This window comes from Pelodiscus sinensis, chromosome 1, assembly GCF_052426305.1.
Source record: "Pelodiscus sinensis isolate ZL-2025 chromosome 1, ASM5242630v1, whole genome shotgun sequence".
NCBI lineage: Eukaryota > Metazoa > Chordata > Testudines > Trionychidae > Pelodiscus > Pelodiscus sinensis.
Window position 1 is genome coordinate 325,782,585 of NC_143052.1, and position 20,216 is coordinate 325,802,800.

The following is a 20,216-nucleotide window of genomic DNA, read 5'->3' on the forward strand; positions in this document are numbered from 1 at the left end:
AGACATCCTACACTCCGATGCCCCCTCCAGAGTGACTCTTCAGGTTAATAAAACTGTAGCCAAAATTTCTGAGGCCTTGTGGCAAACCCCTGCATCTATTCTCCCAACTGATAAGTGAGCTAAAAGGAAGTACTTTGTTCTCCAAGAGAGCAACAAGCTCTCACTCTCCCCTGGGCTCCCTGGTGGTACAAGCCATCAACCAAAGGGAAAGACAAGGCTAGTCTGCTGCCACCCTTAAGAACAGAGAGACCAAAAAGACTGACCTGCTAATACCTCATTGTCAATCAGCAGGTCTTCTTGTCGCGCTACACCTAGAACATCTGGGAATCCATGGACAAGTTCATGGACCTGCTCCCCAGGGACTCCCACTCAGAGTTTAAGTCTCTCCACGAGGAGGGGAGAGCGATCTCCAGAGCAGCACTCCAGGTGGCTCTTGACATGGTGGATGCCGCTGCCCGGGTGATGGCCACAAGTGTGGTCCTATGCCGTAGTTCCTGGCTCCAGGATTCTGGGGTTCCTCCAGAGCTCCAAAACACTGTCCAAGACCTCCCGTTTGAGAGCCCTTCTCTCTGCTCTGAGCAGACCAATCAGAGGCTCCGTGGGCTCAAGGATACCCAGGCTACCCTAAAATCCTTGGGCATGCACACTCTAGCTACCCAGAGGCTCACTTCCATAAATAGGAATGTTCCTAGAGAGCCCCCTCAGGCCCCATGTCCTGACTTCTCCCGTCGTAGTGGCAATAGCAGGAACAACAGATGCCAACCGTGCCCGTGCCCGTCCCCCAACAAACCCTGGAGCCCCCATCAGGGGGTTTTGATGGGACCCCAAGGGCATTTTATCAGTCTCCCCACTAACTTTCTGGGACCATTTATCCCACTTTCTCCAAGCCCTGGTGGTCTGTTATGTCGGACCGATGGGTGCTAGAGATAGTGGAAAGGCATTACATAATCCCTTTCCACTCGCCTCCTCCTTCCCAACCTCCTACCCCGTTCCTTTTCAGGGACCCCTCTCATGAGTCTCTGCTTCAAGAAGAGGTCCAACATCTTCTTATGAGAGGGGCAGTAGAGCGCGTTCCCCCCAAGTTTCGGAGCAGGGGGTTCTATTCCTGCTACTTTCTGGTCCCAAAGGCTAAAGGGTGCCTCCGTCCCATCCTAGACCTCAGAACCCTCAATTCCTTCATCACCAAAGCAAAATTCAAAATGGTGACACCGGTGTCCATAATTCCCTCGTTAGCCCCCGGAGACTGGTACTCTGCCGTCAACTTAAAAGACGCTTATTTTCACATCTCAATCGCCTCTCACCATTGGAGTTTCCTTGGTTTTACTTGGGCCCAGACCACTATCAATTCACAGGCCTCCCCTTTGGAATCTCGACAGCCCCTTGAGTCTTCACCAAATGCATGGCGGTGGTGGCCGCCACCCTCAGGAAAAGGGGCATTCAGGTGTTCCCCTACCTCGACGACTGGCTCCTGAGGGGGGGCCTCCAAGTCGTAGGTGAGAGCTCACATTGCCATAGCCCGCGGGCTCTTCGAAGACTTAGGTCTTCTTCTAAATCTGGACAGATCAACCCTAACTCCCACCCCGATAATAGAGTTTGGGGGTGCCACTCTGGATTCTTCATCAGCGAGAGCCTCTCTACCCAGCTCCTAGTTCCTCACAAAAGAAATGGAGGTCAGGGAGCTCCAGAACTTTCCAGTGACTACCGCCCAGACCTGCATGCATCTCCTGGGCCTCATGGCCACTTGCACTTATGTAGTGCAGCACACCAGACTGCATATGCGCCCTTTACAGATGTGGCTATCGCGAGTCCACAACCCGGTCATCCACTAATGGGACAGGGTGGTGATGGTTCCTGCTCCCGTTCTCCTTGCATTGGACTGCTGGACCCACCAGGTGGTGATCTGTGCAGGGGTTCCGTTCTCCAGACCAGTGTCCTCCATCCGCCTTGTCAGAGACGCATCGGACACCATCTGGGGAGCGCACCTGGGGGACATGCACACAAAAGGTATGTCATCTGTGGATAAGATCTCCCTGCATATGAATATCAGGGAGCTCTGGGCAGTCCGACTAGCCTGTGTAGTTTTCCTGCCCCACCTCAAGGGCAAGCCTGTCCTTTTTCTGTCAGACAACACGACAGCAGGGGCAGGGCGGGGCACGTTCCCCTCGGCAACCCGTTCCTCGGTAGGTCCTTTCTAAGCTCACAGGGCCCCTGTTCGAGCCATTAGCGACATGTTTCCTCCTGTAACTATCATACACGGTGTCCCTCTTGGTAGCGCTTATGTTTGCTAGGCGGGTATCCAAGCTCAGGACACTCACCTCAGATCCCCCCTACATGGTGTATTTCAAAGATAAGGTCAGGCTCTGCCAACACCCAGCTTTTTTGCCCATGATGGTGTCTTCCTTCCACACCTCCCAAGATATCTTCTTGCCAGTGTTTTACCCTAAGCAGCATGCGTCTGGGAAAGAACAGGCTTTATGCACTTTAGACGTGCGTTTTCCTTTTATTTAGAGAGGACAAAACCATTCCGAAAATCGCCACAACTTTTTGTGGCCATTGCGGAATGGGTGAGGGGTAAGCCCGTGTCTTTTCAGCAGATCTCCTCCTGGATTACCGCATTCATCAAGGAGTGTTATGCCCTGGTGGGGGTGCCAGCTCTTCCCCTTAGAGTGCACTCCACAAGGACTGTGGCCTCCTCCATCACTTTTGTGGCACAGGTTCCCATACTGGACATCTGCATAGCTGCCACATGGTCCTCAGTCCATACCTTTGTCAGTCACTATGCGCTAATGCATCAAGCCAGAGTGGACGCCGCTCTGGCAGTTCTCCACTCCTCGGTAGCTTCAGTACCTGGCCCTCCTCCATAGGTTTTGCTTTGGAGTCACCTAGGAATGCACATGAGCAATCACTCGAAGAAGAAAGAATGGTTACTTATCTTGTAACTGTTGTTCTTCTAGATGTGTTGCCCATGTCCATTCCAAATCCCCACCCACTGCCCTCTCTCCGGAGTATTCCGGTAAGAAGGAACTGAGTGGGTGAGGGGGCCAGCAGGGGTATATATGGGCCTGTATACTGGCACCACTCCAGGGGTCTCCCCTGCTGGCCCTAAGGATACTGCTGAGGGAAAAACTTCTGATGGCATGTGCACGCTGCGCGTACACACCCAGTTGGAATGGACATGAGCAACACATCTCGAAGAACAGCAGTTACGAGGTAAGTAACCGTTCTATAGGATGTGATTTCTTATGCACAATACACCTGCCTAGTTATGCTGATAAGTGCAGCTTGTAAGGAAGTGTGTGTGGGGGGGGGGGGGGAAATGAGTTAAATGTAAGGCAGATATCTTAAGGAAAGGGAACTAAAGGGAACTTGCAGGAAGCTGACAAAAGATCATCTGAATCATGACATGGATTTCCTGGTAACTTCTACCAGGATGCTTAAAGTCTACAGAAAATAAACAGCAACAAATGTGTTGCAAGTAATCTGCATGTGTGTGTGTTTCATAATGTTTTTAAAACACAATTTTAATTAAGTTCTTTTCCATCACTGCCATGTTTGATTTTAGACCAGTTAATATGTGATCAAATGATGGTTGTGTTTCTTTAGGATTTTAGGATGATTTTCTTGAAGCAGATAAATCCAGCACTCAGATGCCTTTGGATGCATATCTTGTGTAATGCCCACAACAGAAGAATGGAGTGGAGAGGAGGGCTTTGGCCCACAGCTCTGTTTTTCCATCTGGAGCCTCAAAGGAAGCTGCCACAGTGGTAGTCAGAAATGCTGGGACTTCTCTTCTTGAAGCAGGGAGAACGGGGCGACAGAGCAGTAGCCAAGGCCTTTCTAAATGTGGAGCTGGAGGGTTTGCTTCTGCCTCTTCTCAGCTACCTTCACCCTCATGTTTTCAGAGGAGGGGGCTCTTTGTTCTTTTCCCTGTTACCTTAGGGTTCGATTTGGTTATTCTGTTCCTGTCCTCTCCCCCCAAACCTAGGACTTGACGAACTCTGAGATCTCCCATTAACTCACCTTCCCCTGCTGACTCCCACGTCTTTCCCAGCTCAGTTATTGCTCCCACAGACACCATTATGATAGGCGGTGTGCGGACAGTCTCAGTAGAGGTGTCAAACAATCAATATGGATGGCTGCATAGAAAAAAATACCTACAATCTTAGCATCCCTACAGAGCAGGAATGAGGATTGTTGATGATCAGTGTTTTGGGAAGTAGACACTATTGGGGTTGTCAACATAGCATGCTTCATGGGCAGTAACGTATATTTTCAGCGGTGTCTAGAGGTTCTTGATGTCTCAATTTGTGGGTGCCCAACTTGTGTAAATACTAGGTTTACTTGGTCTTGGCTTTGCACACGGAACTGGACTTGATGCTGTTTCAAGGTCCCTTTCAGCTTTACAATTTCTATGATTTTATGCCTGGTTTTAAGAAGGTAGGTGCTTAGCACTTCCTGAAAATGAGGCTCCTTTAAAGTATCTTAGGTTCGAGCACTTGAAATAATGATTAATTAATAACTACAAACACTTTATGGCTATACATTTCCTTAAGAAGAAAAGAGCAAATACATCATGAACTCTATTTCAGTTTTCCAATGCTGAACTTATTCAGGCAGATACTGTGCCATATCTTTTATTACATTTTATTAAGGAAAATATATTAATGACACTCAGCTGTATTTTCAAGTCTGTTGCATTTCCTTGTACCACCCTTTATTTCGGCACCCACACAGAACCATCTACATGTAATGATTATACAGCTGTGAAAATTAAAATAGCATGTGTTTTCTCTCATTTTAAGTGTGTGTACCTCAGTGAAAATTGTGTGAGCTGACAAACACTGAAGTGTCTTGCACAATTTCCTTCCCATTCATCTGTTATGGAATGTTGAGGCTGAATATTTCTCGTCTATAACTGGAAATATGGACAGACTGGTTACTCGCAGAACACTTTATTCACTCCGGTTTAATATTGTATTGGGTTATATGACCAATGGTTTTATTTAAACAAATAAGCTTCAAAACACAGAGGAAGAAAAAGACAGAAGTTCTGACCCAAAATCAACAGACAGAAGTTCTGTCCAAAATAATTGGTTTGATATAAATTACAAAATTGAAATGCTATGAAGTTAAAAATAATGTATGGGTTTTTAAAATTAGAATTCAGACCTAATTGTAAAGGGGGGGCAATGGAGACCGGGTCTGGATAAGGGAAGAACCAAAGTATCTGTGTCTGTTATACCTTACCTTTTAGCTGTGTAAACTGAAATTTGGGTATAAGTTATCTTGTTGACAGTAGAACCAAAAGTGATCAGTAAGTCTGCTTCCTCTAATATCTTGGGAGTAAATGCCAGTGACTTTGCGCAGACATTTTTTCTTCCTTTTTTTCCCCTGAGGATGAATAAAAATAGCTGATTTTAAATAACAAATTGGATTTTTAATTTAATCAGATTTGAATTAAATGGTTTATTTTTAATAAATTAAATTAAATGTGTAATTGGCAATCTGTGTAAGCTGAAAATTATTATAATATATTAAAATAATGTAAATTATACAGCACAAGCTTGTTACAAAATTTCAAATGAGGTCAAATAACAAAGCTGATACAAGTTATTGTCTGAACATCAGAAACTAGCATTTACTGAATTTTTGAAACACTGCTTGACAGTAGTAACCTTTTCTGAAGAGGTAGAGAGAATATTTTCATAATTTCAGATGATTCAACTAATTCATTCAAAGTTAAATCATTTGGGAATAGAAAAAAGCATGAAAGCTTGTTTTCCTCTTTCTCTCTATGAATAATAATAATAAAAAACTAGGCATGATAAGATATGATCTACTAGTTATAAAATCTTGAAGGATATGGTGACCGGAAAAAATCCATTCAATTCACTAACTATACTTAATTCTTCCTTTGTTCAATACATCAGTCAGTTTTAAATGTAAAACCCATAATTTTTTCCTTATGTATCTAGCCCACTTAACATAGTTTAATAAAAATTAAAATGCTGTTCTTGTGCATATTTCATTAATTTGAAATTCCATCCAAATAGAGCTTGATATGTCACAAGTAAAAGTAATCATTTAGTAACTAAAATATATATCATTCACAATGTTATAATAGAAACAAAGTAAAAATTAAGACTTTATATGAATGTTTGTTAAACTATATCATTGCTTAAATAAATAGAGACATAGCGAAGGCTTATTATCATACACATACACACACACACACGAACGTACGTATGTATGTATCAAGCTTCATGTGAAAGCTGTATTTAGTTGCAAATCAGCATGTATTAATGGCTACCAACCAATGGCCATTTTAATCAACTTTTCTTTGAGAGAAAAACAAAGTACAAGTGCAAATCATGATAAAAATAATTTATTTAAATCAAGGTTTCCTGCTCGTTGATTTATACTATAACTGGTTATTTATATCATTTTGATTTAAATTAACTCATTGTGGAAACTGAGGAAGCATGACTTGTAATCTTCCCATCTCACTCCACTCCTGCCCTGCAAAACAAACCAACCAACCCCCACCCTCCCACACATACACCTGTAAGACTAGTAACAGAAAAACAATCTAAAATGAAATCATTCCATAAAATGTTGTAATTTGTTCCCTACTCCTTCTGGATGTATTACTGTGGGAGTGGCAGGGAAACTCCCTCAACCCTCAAAAAGGAAATGAAAGCCTTGAAAGATAACTCATAAGCTTTAGCTGGCATGTGCTTTGTCTAAACTTATTTGTTGTGTGTGTTTTTTTTTTAATGAATTTACTCCTTCAGAAAAGCAGCTTTATCATCCTATATGATTAGGAATCACTGGGAAAGAGATCGTTAATAACACAGAAAATGCCATGTCACTATTTGAATTCATGGTATGCCCCACACTTCTGGTCAACCAATCTCAAAAAAGATGCATTAAAATGGGAAACAGTATAGAGAAGAGCAATAAAATTATTAAGGTTATGGAACAGCTTCCGTATGAGGAGCTATTACAGACAGAAATTATTCATTTTAGGAAAGAGACAATTAAGGGAGGATATGATAAAGGTCTATTAAATCATTAATGGGGTGGGAAAAAAGGAATAGGGAAGTGTTATTAATCCTTAGTGAAATAATACATCATCCATGACAATAAATAATCAGCAGATTTAAAACAAACAAAGATGAGCTTCTTCACAAAGTACGCAGGCAACCTGTGGAACTTTTTGTCAGAGGATGTTGTGGAAATGAGAAATGTAGCTGGATTAAAAGAAGAATTAGATAAATTGGAGGGTAGGTCTGTTAATGTTTCTTCCTAGTGCTATCAGTGTTGCTAAACCTCCACTTGCCAGAAACAGGGTCCGGATGATTGGTTTTTTTATTGTTGTTGTTCTGCCTTTTATTCTTATGTAAGGAATTCTGCTTTAGTCATATATTGAAACCCATCATTTAATTTCATCTTCTATCTTTAAATTCACTCATTTTCATATACAAAACAATAATGTACCTAGTGCTAGGTTATATAAAATCTGGATTATTTTGATATAAGTTGCGGAAAACAGCTCAGTAATGTTTATCTTTAACCTATTGTCAAATTTCAATGTTAATACAATATAAGGCTAATTTTAAAGTGTTTTATAGAGTATCTACAGTAGATTATAAAATAGGTATACATCTTATACCAGGAAGTAAACTCTATATACATGAATATACAACAAAACTTCTTAAGGTCAGTTATGATTTCATTTTTTGTTCATATGAACGACAAAATCCATCCTAGATCACATTCTGAAAGACTATAGAAAAGTTTTTTCTTGGCATATATAATGTGAAATGGTTCCTCAGAATAAGCTGTTACTAACATTAGTTTGCTTCCTTACAAGGCAAACTAAAGAAAGAATATTTAAATGAAAAGAGTAGAAGTTCAAAAATAAAAAAGATGGAGCTGTTTCTTTTAAAAAAGAAACTGTCCAGCAAATTATTGCTGGATTTTTGAAAGCTCCAGAGAAAACAGCTGGAGACCTGCTGTAATTGTGACGAACAAAGCCACAAATAAACAGTAGGGGTATGTTCAAAATTGTTTTTGCATGTTAAAACTTGTGTCTTGTAGACATCTTTCCCATCATAATGTGAAGTGTTATCTTACAAACTCTTTCAATAGTATTTACATAGGAAGCAGACTGTAAAACTATTCCAATAATGTAAACTAGTACCTTTTAACTACTTTGACTGGATATAAATAAACTAATTAAGGAAGTATTTGCTCTGTTTTACTAAAAATGACCTAACAATAATGCATTTCCTTATTCTGCTGAATTAATTTATCTGAAGATGGATTCAGAAAAAATAAATAAACATTATTAAAAATAATGTAAACAAATTGAATTCTACATTTTCTTCCTCTGTCTTTCCAGTATTTGTTCAGGTATAATTTTTTATAATGTACTGTTCAGTGACCCAAGACATTTTCTATTGTAAAAATTCCTTTTTTTTTTCTTTTTGATTTACTCTAGTTCATGTATGTCTTGTCTGATAAGGAATGTGCATTACACACTGTAGAATTAGTAGGAAAAGGTTATGACTTGTGTGGAATTCAGATTTCCTGACAGAGTACAGTAGGTCATACAGAAAACAAATGGCTTTAGTGTCTCTTGGTATTTAATTTGCATGAAGTACACTGACTTGATCCAAACAGTAATATGAAGACTTTTTTTAAGCTGCATCTTTTACTGACCCAGTCAAAATCTTTATCATATTCACCAGAGTTATTATTTGTTCATAGAAACCTATTTTGGTCAAATATAATGTATCTTGTTTGTTGGAAATTTTTAAAAAAATCCTTTCATTGTAAGGATTATAAATGCAATGTAAGCAAATAACCTAGTTCAGTCCTTATTTCAATGAGTGCAACTCCATTGAGACAGGGACGTTTAATACACCTCTACCCCATTTCCTCTGCTATCCAAGGCCTGTTGAAATATGAGGAGACAGAGAATGTCAATCTGACTGCCTCCTACTGACCAAGTTATGTTTGGTTCCCTTACCTGGCACAGATGTTGGTATGTCCTCTGGTTCTTCTTTGGCCCATTCATCATCTGCTCTCTTAATTCATCAGAGAAATCCTTCACCTCGGTTTCTGGATCCACCATCTCCAGGCATGGCTTTCTCATGGTTTCAAGATGCAGAAGTGGAATGTTGTGACAGGTGAAAGGGACATATTGCTACAAAGAAGAAAACTGACCACTTGATGTATGTGTCTACAGAAATGGAAGCAGTCCCAAGTTTGGTGTTACTCTAGGCACACAGACTCAATATTTTCCTCACTTCTTCTCATTTTAGACTATGAAGAGTCAAAATTCTATCAGCGCCTTTAAGAAACATCTTTTAGCTATAACAGCTTTTCACTGTCAAGTAGACAGATACTGCGTTCACTGGCCAACAGACATGTACATTCGTTAAGAGCACTGGAAATCTCTTCCTGCATGTGAGACCACCTCCTTCTATCTTTCTTTAGTTCTGAGAGTATTAACTAGACACCCCCCTCCCCCAGTGTTCCCACTAAACTGGGGGGCTGCACAGCTTCACAGGTGATTAATCACCCCAACCCAATCAGCTCAGTGCATGAAGTCCTGAGCCTCTGACTGGGCGGGGTTAATTAATCGCCTGTGAAGCTGTGCTGCCATGCAGCTTAAAGAAGTGCCATGTACTTCTCCCCCCCTCTTCACTCTCCCGTGGCCCTTGGAGCCTGGAGTAGGGTCATCAATGTAGTAGATCAGGATTTACAGACATGGTGTTGTAACAGGTTTCCTACTCCATCAGTGATGATAACCAGAAGGCTGCATGCGTGTGTGCTCAATTTGTGCCATGTTGACTTGCACAATTAGTCAACACAGGAGACTCTGAGAGAGCTCCCAAAGACTATAAATCAGATAAAGATTGAAGGCACCCAACAAGGTTTATGCTTAAGCGAAGTACAGTAATAGTAATCAGCAGGGCTCGCCGAACTGCAGCGAGCCCCACTCGCCAGCCGCGCTGTCCAGCGATCTGCGCATGTGTAGATCGCCTGAACCCGGCTCTTCTGGGTTGCAGTCTGCTCACCACGGGTGAGTAGATTGCATTATTTGTCGAGCCCTGGTCATCAGTAGACTCTATTGAACCACTATGCGTATGTTCTCCGTACAATGGACTCAGCTCAGTCAGTGGGCTCACCTGACTAACACCTCTCTGTTGACAGAGGGATATAGATTAGGCACTTCAAAATTGCTAATGAAGTGGGGATTTAAATATCCCAAGCTTCATTAGCATAAACATGCCCACCGCTTTTTTCCAAAATAGAGTTTTTTCGGGCAAAAAACGGCAGTCTAGTCGAAAATAAACCCTTTTTCGAAAGATCCTGTATTCCTCAAAAAATGAGACTCCACTGCTCCCCCTCCACTGCTTTGCCCCAGCTGGACAAAGACTATTCCCACAAGACTGCCCACTTTATATACAGGTACAAACAAGTTATGCATCAGTCCTTATGTTTCAGGTTATCCCCCTCTGATGTCAGGTTACCACCCTCTGACATCAGGTTACCTCCCTCCCGCTAATTAGATACCACCCATCACCCTGTACCTCATGGTTTGATTAGATTATCTCTATCCATCATGCTGTCAGTTTAGACCCTTTCCTGAATCTGGGTTGGTATCTGTGGGGAGTGTATGTGCCAAGATTTTTTTTTTTTTAATAAGCTGGTGTAACCATCCTTTTGGAATGTGCTTTTTTTAACCTATGACCAGTACCAATTACTATTCTACACCAGGGCCTACTACCAATTAGTGTTTTGCACACACAGCTCTGTTTGTGCCAAGTTCTGTGAGTTAGGGGCCTGACACTTGCTCACAGTTTAGCTTTGCTTTATATTAGCAAAATGTTGTCCATTATTAGTTAGGCCTCAGGCCTCAAACCAAGCCTGTGCAACATGGGCTTTTGTTTCAGGCCCTCATCTTACTACAGAGCCCATGGCAACTTTCTGTCTCTTACCCTGTCCACGAAGACAGCATTTTTGATTTCCATCACTTCAGTTAGACACATAGGAAAAAAACATTCACAGGCTTTTTAAAATACACAGTAACACTGAGGTGCACCTCAAATTTCTCCCTAAAATGGCCTCTGCCTTTCATTTGAATTAACAAATCCATCTTCAGTCTTCCCCTTCCCCGTACCCTCCGCCCAAAATAAACCCACATTGAGACAACAGGGGGGCAATTTTTAGTATACTGGATATTAGAAGATTGCTGGTGTTTTATGTGGACAAGACGTAGGACTTCAGAAGGTCTCCTAAACCTTTTTCTTTCCTCAGTGAAAAGATCCAACAGTTCTGCAATTTTAGCTCAAAGATTATACAAATAGGTCTCCATTAGTATTCATCACTCTTACTAAAGGACAGCTTATCCTCTCCTTCCAGAGTCTGTATGCACTCCATGAGTTTAGTCTATACCTCGGTCACATTCTTTAAAGATGTCCCTATCTTGGGAATTCATACAGTAGTGACTTGGATCTCTGCTCAGACTTTCATAGACCACTACGTGTTCACTGGAGCCTCGACCTTCAGTGCCATGCTTGGCTCCACATTGCTTTCTGCACTAACAGACTCTGAAGACCCAGCTCACAAAATTATTGTGAAGTCATCTACAATGGAGCACCCATAAGGATGCTATTTGAAGAGGAAGTTACTCACCTGTGCCATTATGATGATTCTCTTAAATTTTGTGTCCTTATGATTGCTCTACAACCTGCTCCAATTCTCTCTACTTTGGAATTCTCAATTCAGGGCTCTGCAGTAGAGAAGGAACTGGGGGTAGACCACAAGAGAAGGAGAGTGCATGTACAGGCTGAATGGACAGTGCTACCTAAAATCTTGAATTAGAGGCTCAGGGGCTCAGATTCTCCTACAGTGGAGCACCCACAGAAAGAGACATCAAAGAATCATTGTTGCTGCACAAGGTGAGTAACTTCCTCTTCTTTCTCCTATTGATTATGATGCCTTCTTTTGTACAGCTAAGAGGTCAGTTTTTACTTATTTTTATTTAATTTATTTCATGGATGAGAGAGGAGTTGTCCTGAGGCAATAGGGAGGCCATAAGTTTCTGATTATGTATATTGAATGCTGCCCCCCAGGCTGAACGGATAAAAGGTGAGCATTGCTATATATCAGAGATGCTCACATTTTTCATCTTCTTGACCATGTTTTAAAGTAGTACTAATATCATGGACCTTTGTAGTGTGAGCGTAGCCATTTATGAGGAGTTTGGATCCTGGGGTGAAGAATGCAATATGGGGCAAGACTCAAGTCAATGGAAAGACTTTCATTGATTTCAATGGGTTTGGATCTGACGCTTAGATACATAGAGTGCTCTGTACAATGGGTGCTGTATATTATTCAATTGAAATAAATTTGTCACTGGCAAAATGACTCCACAGCAAAAATAAAATAGAAATAGAGCTCAAAAGTAAAAATTTAATATGGCAACTGTAACTTATCATATGGATAAAACTGACCAGTTATTTCAGGGAAATAATCTGGAAACAATTTATGTTGCTGACTGAACTAGAAATTTAACTGTTCTATAAAGTACGTCCTCGTTTCCTGAATATATAATAAAATGTAGAGTGTTTCATGTCCTTCTACAAAATAGGGTATCATTTAGTAATAGATGGAGAATCACTTCAACATGCAGTGCCAGGAATAAAAAAGTTCTACTCTGTTTTATAGGAAAAAGTGGTATTGTGCTAACTTGTTGGACATATAAATATGAGAATACTGACCCTCTGTAATTTGCCATCTGCCAGTTAGCTTTTTGTGTGAGAAGAAAAGAGAGACAGTTGAACCTAGAAAGAAAGCACGAAGAACTGGAGACCTAGTTGGAGATAAGTCAGGCAGGTAAGTGCAGGAGCTGAACCGCTGCAGCAGTAACAGAGGACAGGTAGCTGGTGAAGCAGGAGCAGAGAGAAGCTAATGAGGTCAGCCAAAGCGGTAGGTAGGAAGCTGCAGGAGGGATGGACAGATCTTGAGTTAGAAAAAGATCTATGTCAACAGTCACCTTAGCAGCATGGTGAGAGTTTGCAAATATTTGCTTACTCAGGAATACCAGTAAAGAGGCATACTGGAGCTAAAAAGCAAATAACTTTTTTGTAACATTTGGCTGGGAAGGGGATGATAGAAGGTAGAACTGCCTAGAGGGAAGAGTTCTTTAATCTCCCCCCACCCCATACACACACATACAAAGTTCCCATCGATCGACTTCAGTGATGGAGTTGTGGATTATTCAAAAGTATCAAACACATAAAACCTTTCAAGAAGCATAAAACCTTTTTAAATTCACTAAGGATAATATTTTTGAAGGTGACTAGGGGATTTAACTAAATTGTGTGTCTAAACCCCCTAGCTGGATGTACAATTGTCAAGCTTGGACTGTTTTTTATCATTTCCATATTAGTCTGTGGAGCTGATCTGCAGAGTGTGTATATGCATGGTTCTGAGACACCCAGATCAGTTAAAGGATATTTTGTCTGTCGGCTTAAAGGTCAGTTTTGCTTTGATTTTTAAAAATGCTCTGTGGGATTCCATGTTTCTATGCCTTACTGAGTCCTGCGCTCAGTTTATAAGTACAAAATGATTTTTTCCATTGGCACTTCTGCAAACTGAGCGTGGGAATTGCTGTTCTTTGTGGTTACTAAATTTATTATAAGGCTCAAATGCTCCCCCTCATTACACTTGTACAAAGCTCTAGAAAAAGTACTGTAAGGAAGGGATGGATTAGGTTACTTTCATCTCTGTTTTGAGATTCTGAGGGTATAAGAATGTAGGTCTTGTGTAAGACAAACCATTGATTCATCAAGTTCACCATTCTGTCTTTGCAGCAGCCAATAGTGGATGCTTCAAAGGAGGATAACCCACCTTCAACAATTATTATATACCTGTCCTAATTATGCAGTGCTGTCCATTGAATTTGGTGGCAAATCCTTAATGGCTCTTTATGTTCTTAGAAAATAATAATACATGTTGGAGTTCCCTGGTCCAGCACTCTCGGGACCTAAGCTGTCCCAAATCAGGGAGTTTGCCAGACCAAGGAAAGTCAGTGGTCCCCTGCTGGCTGCCCCACTATCGGGCTCCTCTCTCCGTGTCTCCCTGCCCGGCTACTTGGCCCCACTAACGCTGGCATGGCACAGGCTCCCCACCCTGCTGCCCCAAGGTCCCCTGGGTTCCTGGCCAGGAGAACCTGGCTGCTTCTGGTTGTGCTGCCACAGTGTGTTCCCTGGGATTCCCTGGCTGGGGCCGCCCAGCCACACACCACCAGCCATGATGCTGCCAGGGTTCCCTGGCCAGGACATCACCCTATTTCTAGGGCCAGCGCCACTGCCACTGGGGTTCCCCAGCTGGGGCCAGCCACCTTTGCCAGGCTCACTTCTAGGACTCCCTGGCCACTTGGCACAGCTAATGCCAGGGCTTCCTCAGCCAGGGTAGGAGCTCCCCAGCCGCTGCTGGCCCAGCTGGGGCTCCCTAACCCCTGCTCTCTTTCAGCTCACTCCTGCTCCTGTCTCTGGGGCTCTTTGGTCCAGCAACATCAGCAGCCTTGCTATACCACTGATGTTGCTGGACCAGAGAGTCCCATATTTCGGAGGTTCAACCTGAATAAACAAAGGAAAGGGATTTTTAAGTTTTCCCACCACTTGCTCACAAAGTCCTTGCTTCTTAACCCTGCAGCTGGTACAACAAAATTTTCTAAAGATCTCTTCTCTGAAGGTGAGCCAAATTTTGTGTAAACAAATGTTTGGGAAGTCAGTTATGCATTACTGGTAGTAAGTCTTCTGGAAGAAGTGAAAGATAAAGATTCAATTGATTAAAACAGAAAATAGAAATAACTTTTTATAGTATGCAGATTATTCTCTCAAATTCCAGTTGCAACATGCTCAAAGTGTAAAATTGTCTGTTCAGTGTTGTCACAAGTGGATGTAAATGTATCTTCTCTGATTACCCTAGTCTTCTGCCAAAAGCATATCAAAATTTGGACACTTTCCTAGACAGACTATTGCCTGCAGTATTGGAATGTTTTCCTTGTTGTTCTGTTTTACAGCTTAATGTTTTCATATTTCTATTTACCTCCAAAATAAGCTTTTGATTTATGTTAATTCTAAACAGACTTTATTTAGATCATTATACCAGTGACATTTCAAGATGCTTAACTTTCATGACACTTCTTTTTTTTAACTTTTTTGTTATTCACAAAAGAGAGTACCTGGAATTACCCAACTGTGTAGTCTACAGTTGAAGGGCAAAACAATAAAATCTTTTTTTCTCCCCAGTCAAGATACTTAATTGATGTTTGGTAGTTATAAACATGCCCTCATTTGGGTCCTATCCTGTCCTTCATTGCTCATGCACAACTTCCAGCATTGCCAGGTTGATGGCAAATGGAGAGTGACCTTACTTCCCAATAATGACCTCTGGTTAGAAGAATGGGTAATTCTACTTTTCAGGGAATTTAATATACTTTTTTACACTAATATTGGGGGAGGGAGGAAAGAAGAGGTAATTTCTTCTTTCCGTGAACATACCTAGCCCTCTTAATGTTACCTTTAAATTGCACTTTCCATCCTTTTGTGACAAGATGAATCCTCAGAAAGTACACCTACTGGGACAAAAACCCAAAGAGGACAATCTGTAACCATAAGAAAATGGATCCAATTATGGACTTTTTGCAGACTTAACATTGCATTCTGACTTCTGGCATTTTAACTTAATATTTCCCGTGCTCCTGTGCAGTAACTTTTCGCTGCACATTTACACAAGGAACAAAGGATTTTTCTTTGCTGAGGTGCCTTCCTTTGTTTATGTTTAAAGAATTCTCTCTTGCTTTGTAATAAATAGTTTTTCCTCATTTTAGAATCTTTTGATTGTTTTTAAGGATGTGAAAGGAGTGGAATTCTAGTTTTTGGCATAAGAGGATCCTTGGCCCTCTCCCTTGCTCTTACCTTTAGCTTATCCCTCTCTTCCCTACTTTGTAGATCTGTTTGTGAAAATGTATCATTGCTCCATTCAAATTAACAGAATTTCATGAGATTAATATTGAGTTGATCTTTCTGTTTCACAGCCCAGTCACTGAAAGAGTTTGCCCGGCTACTGATAGCTGTAGAAGAGGAGAGAAGACGACTTGTAAGTCTGATACAGTATACTGTGTTGTTAATTTTTTGAAAATACAAACATTTGCTTATAGGTCCTGAGAGAACATTCTGAGCTTCTCTGTGTTGCTAAAGCTGCAAGATGTTGTTGCAGTTTTGCTAATGAAACACTTGACTTAAAATATTGGTTTAATTTGGTTTGGTAACAGTTTTGCAGTAGTGCATCTGTTAAATTTGGTGTACTTTTGCTGTTTAGACTGCCAAGATCAGCCTCACTTGGTTGAAAGAGGCATAGCAAAGCTCTTTATCACAAATGGGAGCATAGTAAGGGTACTACTTTAAAAGTAGCTTCTTTACTATTATGAGAACACAGCCCATCCCAAATGGATACTGAAAGAAATAGCAACACCGTAGAAGAGAATAAATAGAATTCAGGTGAACATGACCCCTCTTATTTGTTTTAGAAAGGATTTTTTGAAAATGATGCTTTGAGAACTGTCCCTAGAAAACAGATCTTCAAACAGTTTAAAGTGTTATAGATCCGGTGATTGCCGTGGAGCTATAATAATTTATCCACTAGCTGAGGATCTGCCCTTGAAGATTATACTTCCATTATTTTTGGTTTAATCTTGTCTATTTCTTCGTGGTGCTGTATAGATTTTTTTAAAATGACTTATGGAAATCCTACAAGATTTATGGAAGGGAATTTGATGCATTTTTTTCTTTTCTTTTGATGTCTTCTTTTCTTTTAATAAAAGTCCTGAGAAATGTTCTGTTTCCTGTTTTCAGAAAGCTTCAAATGCATTAATATGTTTATCTAATTTATTTATGGAAATAGCTAAGTGTAAAAATCACATTGGTAGTCAGGCCTATTTCTCCACACCTTCCTCATTTTGAATAGCCTGAGAAAAGTGCTAATGCTGTGTTTCAAAACTCAAGAACGCACTGACGAAAACCAGCCAGGAAATGGTTCTACTGTCCTGCAAAATCTTTGGAGATATATACAAAAATTCATTTTGCAATGGGACAGACAAAACAGTGGCCTTTTGGAATTTTTAGAGAGGGCTTGATAGACAATAACCCAGCTATCTGGACATTCACTTTTGGCACATGGAATAGTCAGGTTCCAAAGCTCAGATTTGAAGCAGGGACATGGAATTAAAGTTTCTTGTACCCCAGGTGAGTGCCCTGTACATTAGGGTATTGGCTGTTTTGGGTGGGTCCTCCTATTCAAGCTGTTCAACTTCATGTAAATATATACAAATATTCACTGGAGCAGGGAGTCGAAACTGAAACCCATATCCCAGATGAGTGCACTGTCCATTGGACCCAAGATACTTTCCCAATGAAAGTGGAAATAGACCATTTCCTGTGGAAAGTTTTATCATGTCAAGAAAGTAGGGTTTTACGATGAATGAACATTTTGTAAAAATATTCCCAATCAGTTCTGATGATGAGCAGCATTCCTAGGTTTTCAGACTTATGCATGAGAATTTAGTTGTGCAACTCCCAATAATGTTAATGGTTTTTTGTAGCCAAATTTTGTGACTCGTTTTAAAAATTATTTCCACCAAAAGTAGAATTTCAGAGTTATGAACACCTCATAGATCTAAAATGTTCATAACTTAGATCAAAACATTATAGTTATTCTTTCAGAAGCTTACAAATGAACATTGATTTGATACAGCTTTGAGGCTTTACTATGCAGAAATAAAATTTTGCTTTCCCTTTATATTCTGCTTTCCCTTTATTGTAGTACTGTTTGTTTGCTTTCTCCTCTTTGGTTTTTGCTGCTGCCTGATTATATTCTTTCAGTTCCAAATGGAGCTGTGTGGTTGTCTGGTCAACTCTGAGGTTCTACTATAATTCAATTTTTTCAAAATATCTTTGAACATTGATGCACATTTCCTCTAGCTCTGTACTGTCTAACCAGTTCTGAAGAGTAGCTACTATAGGGTATGCGTACACTAGGGACATTATTTCTTAATAACTTAATTTTAAATTATAACTCCCACAATAACTATTTTGAAATAGGGTGTCTACATTACAAGGCAGCATCGAAATAGTGCAGAATTATTTTGAAATAGCGTGTCCACACTGATTGAAGCCTGCATCACATTTAGAACCCCTGGAAGCAGTCTGGGGAGGGCACCAGGACAGTGGACACTTCCTGTAGCTTCTTGCTGAGGCTAGCTAACACACGTGCTTAAAGGGGCTCCTCCCTACAGCCGCATCTCTCACACACCACTTCTCCACTGCCTACCCCCTCGCGGGCCACCAAAAACGCTATATGCTCTGGTTGCCCTTGCAGATGCCACAGCACTGACATCATGGTGCCAGAGCTGATGCAAAGCAGTGCCAGGCTCATGGGCCTTGTGCTGCACATCATGGGGCAGTTGATCTACACTGCCCATATACTGATTCAAGACCATGAAGAGCATCCCAGACCAGGGGACCTCTTCACCTAGGCCCTGGCACTTCTAGTGCAGCAAATGATACTTAATCCCCTGGACACCATAGAATGTCGCTTCTGGAAGAGGGAGACCAGTTCCGACTGGTGGGATCGCATAGTCCTGCAGCGATGGGAGGATGAGCAGTGGCTCCAGAACTTCCACATGTGGAAGGCCACCTTTCTTGGAGGCCTGTGAATGGCTCATGCCTGCCCTCAGGCCATAGGACACTCCCATGAGGCCCGCCTTCGCCCTGCAGGAGTATGTCACCATCACCTTGTGGAAGCTCGCCATGCCGAACAGCTGCTGTTTCGTGGGTAACCAGTTTGGCATGGGAAAATTCATGGTTGGGGCCATACTCATGCAAGTAGTCAAAGTCATCCACACCATATTGTTGTGCAGAGTTGTCACTCTAGGGAACGTTGACCTAGTCATTACTGCCTTTGCCACTGTGGGCTTCCCCAACTGTGGGGGTGGGGTGGGGGCATAGACGGCACCCACATCTCCATCCTGGCCTCTGACCACCATGCCTTGGATCACAACAACAGGAAGGGGTACTTTTCGATGGTGCTGCATGATGATGTAAGGGAGCAGTTGACTACCCAGTAAGCAAAGGCTTATCAGGTAGTTGAGTTGGTTACTTGCATTCCCCGGGAGGAGGGAGCAGCAGCCGGTGCTGGGGAGAGCTGTCTTAAAAGCCGGTTCCCCCCATCACTGTCTCCATGGTGCTGCCTGCTCCCCCCCAGAGACAGCAGCACAGGGGGTAGGGGAGGCTGCCACATCCCGCAGAGCAGCCTCTGTCCACAGCAAACCCAGGCCCGCCACAGGCAGAGGCTGCTCCAGAAGCATCCACTGTCCACAGTGGCCTGGGCTGGCTGAAAGCAGAGGCTGCTATGGCAGCAATCCCTGTCCAGGGTGGGATGGCGGGAAGCTCAGCTCCCCACTGGACACCCCCACAATCCCCCACCCCTGCAGACAGGAGCTGGCCATGGACAAAGACTGCTCCAACCAGGCAAGCAGCTCAGCTCAGTCCCGGCTCATGTTGGTGTGGGATGTACCCCTGCTGAGACTCTGCAATTTAAATGTACTGCCTTCCCACATAGCTCTTAGTACATTTAAACTGCAGAGCTGCAGCGAGGGTAGGTCCTGTACCTGGCACAAGCTGGGACTGAGCCAGGCAGACTTCCCTTATCGACTAGTCGATTAAAAATTCTGTTGACCACTAGATTAAATACCCCCTTCTTAACATCCTTAGTGCTTCAGGCCCTGGTTGACCAGGATGTGGACATTCTGGTATGAAGGCAGGGAACTGGACTCGATGACCTCTCGAGGTCCCTTCCAGTCCTAGTATTCTATGATTTGTGTGGGGGAGCAGAGGCTGAATGGCTGGCCAGGGCTTACGAGCAACCGGACACCAGTGCAATTTGGTGAGCACATGAGGGGGCTGTAATCATCTGGGAGTCCTTGAGGTAGAGTTCCAGCCAGAGCCATCAGTGAAACTCTCCCCCATGCCTTTCCACAAAAGACCTCTGCATTGCCTCTGCTCCATGCCTTTCCTCTCCCACACCTCCCTTCCCCTGTCCTCCCTTTCCACCTTCACCCCTTCCCTGCA

General features: G+C 42.2%; 1 protein-coding gene across 1 annotated transcript in view; it reads left to right on the forward strand.

The window, feature by feature from the left end:
• ARHGAP42 (Rho GTPase activating protein 42) overlaps positions 1 to 20,216 on the forward strand; it is a 279,187-nt gene that overhangs the window by 88,536 nt on the left and 170,435 nt on the right. Inside the window, exon 3 of the mRNA XM_089775741.1 lies at positions 16,127 to 16,188. Coding sequence (XP_089631867.1) covers positions 16,127 to 16,188 — 62 coding nt within the window. The remainder of the gene's footprint in view (positions 1 to 16,126; positions 16,189 to 20,216) is intronic.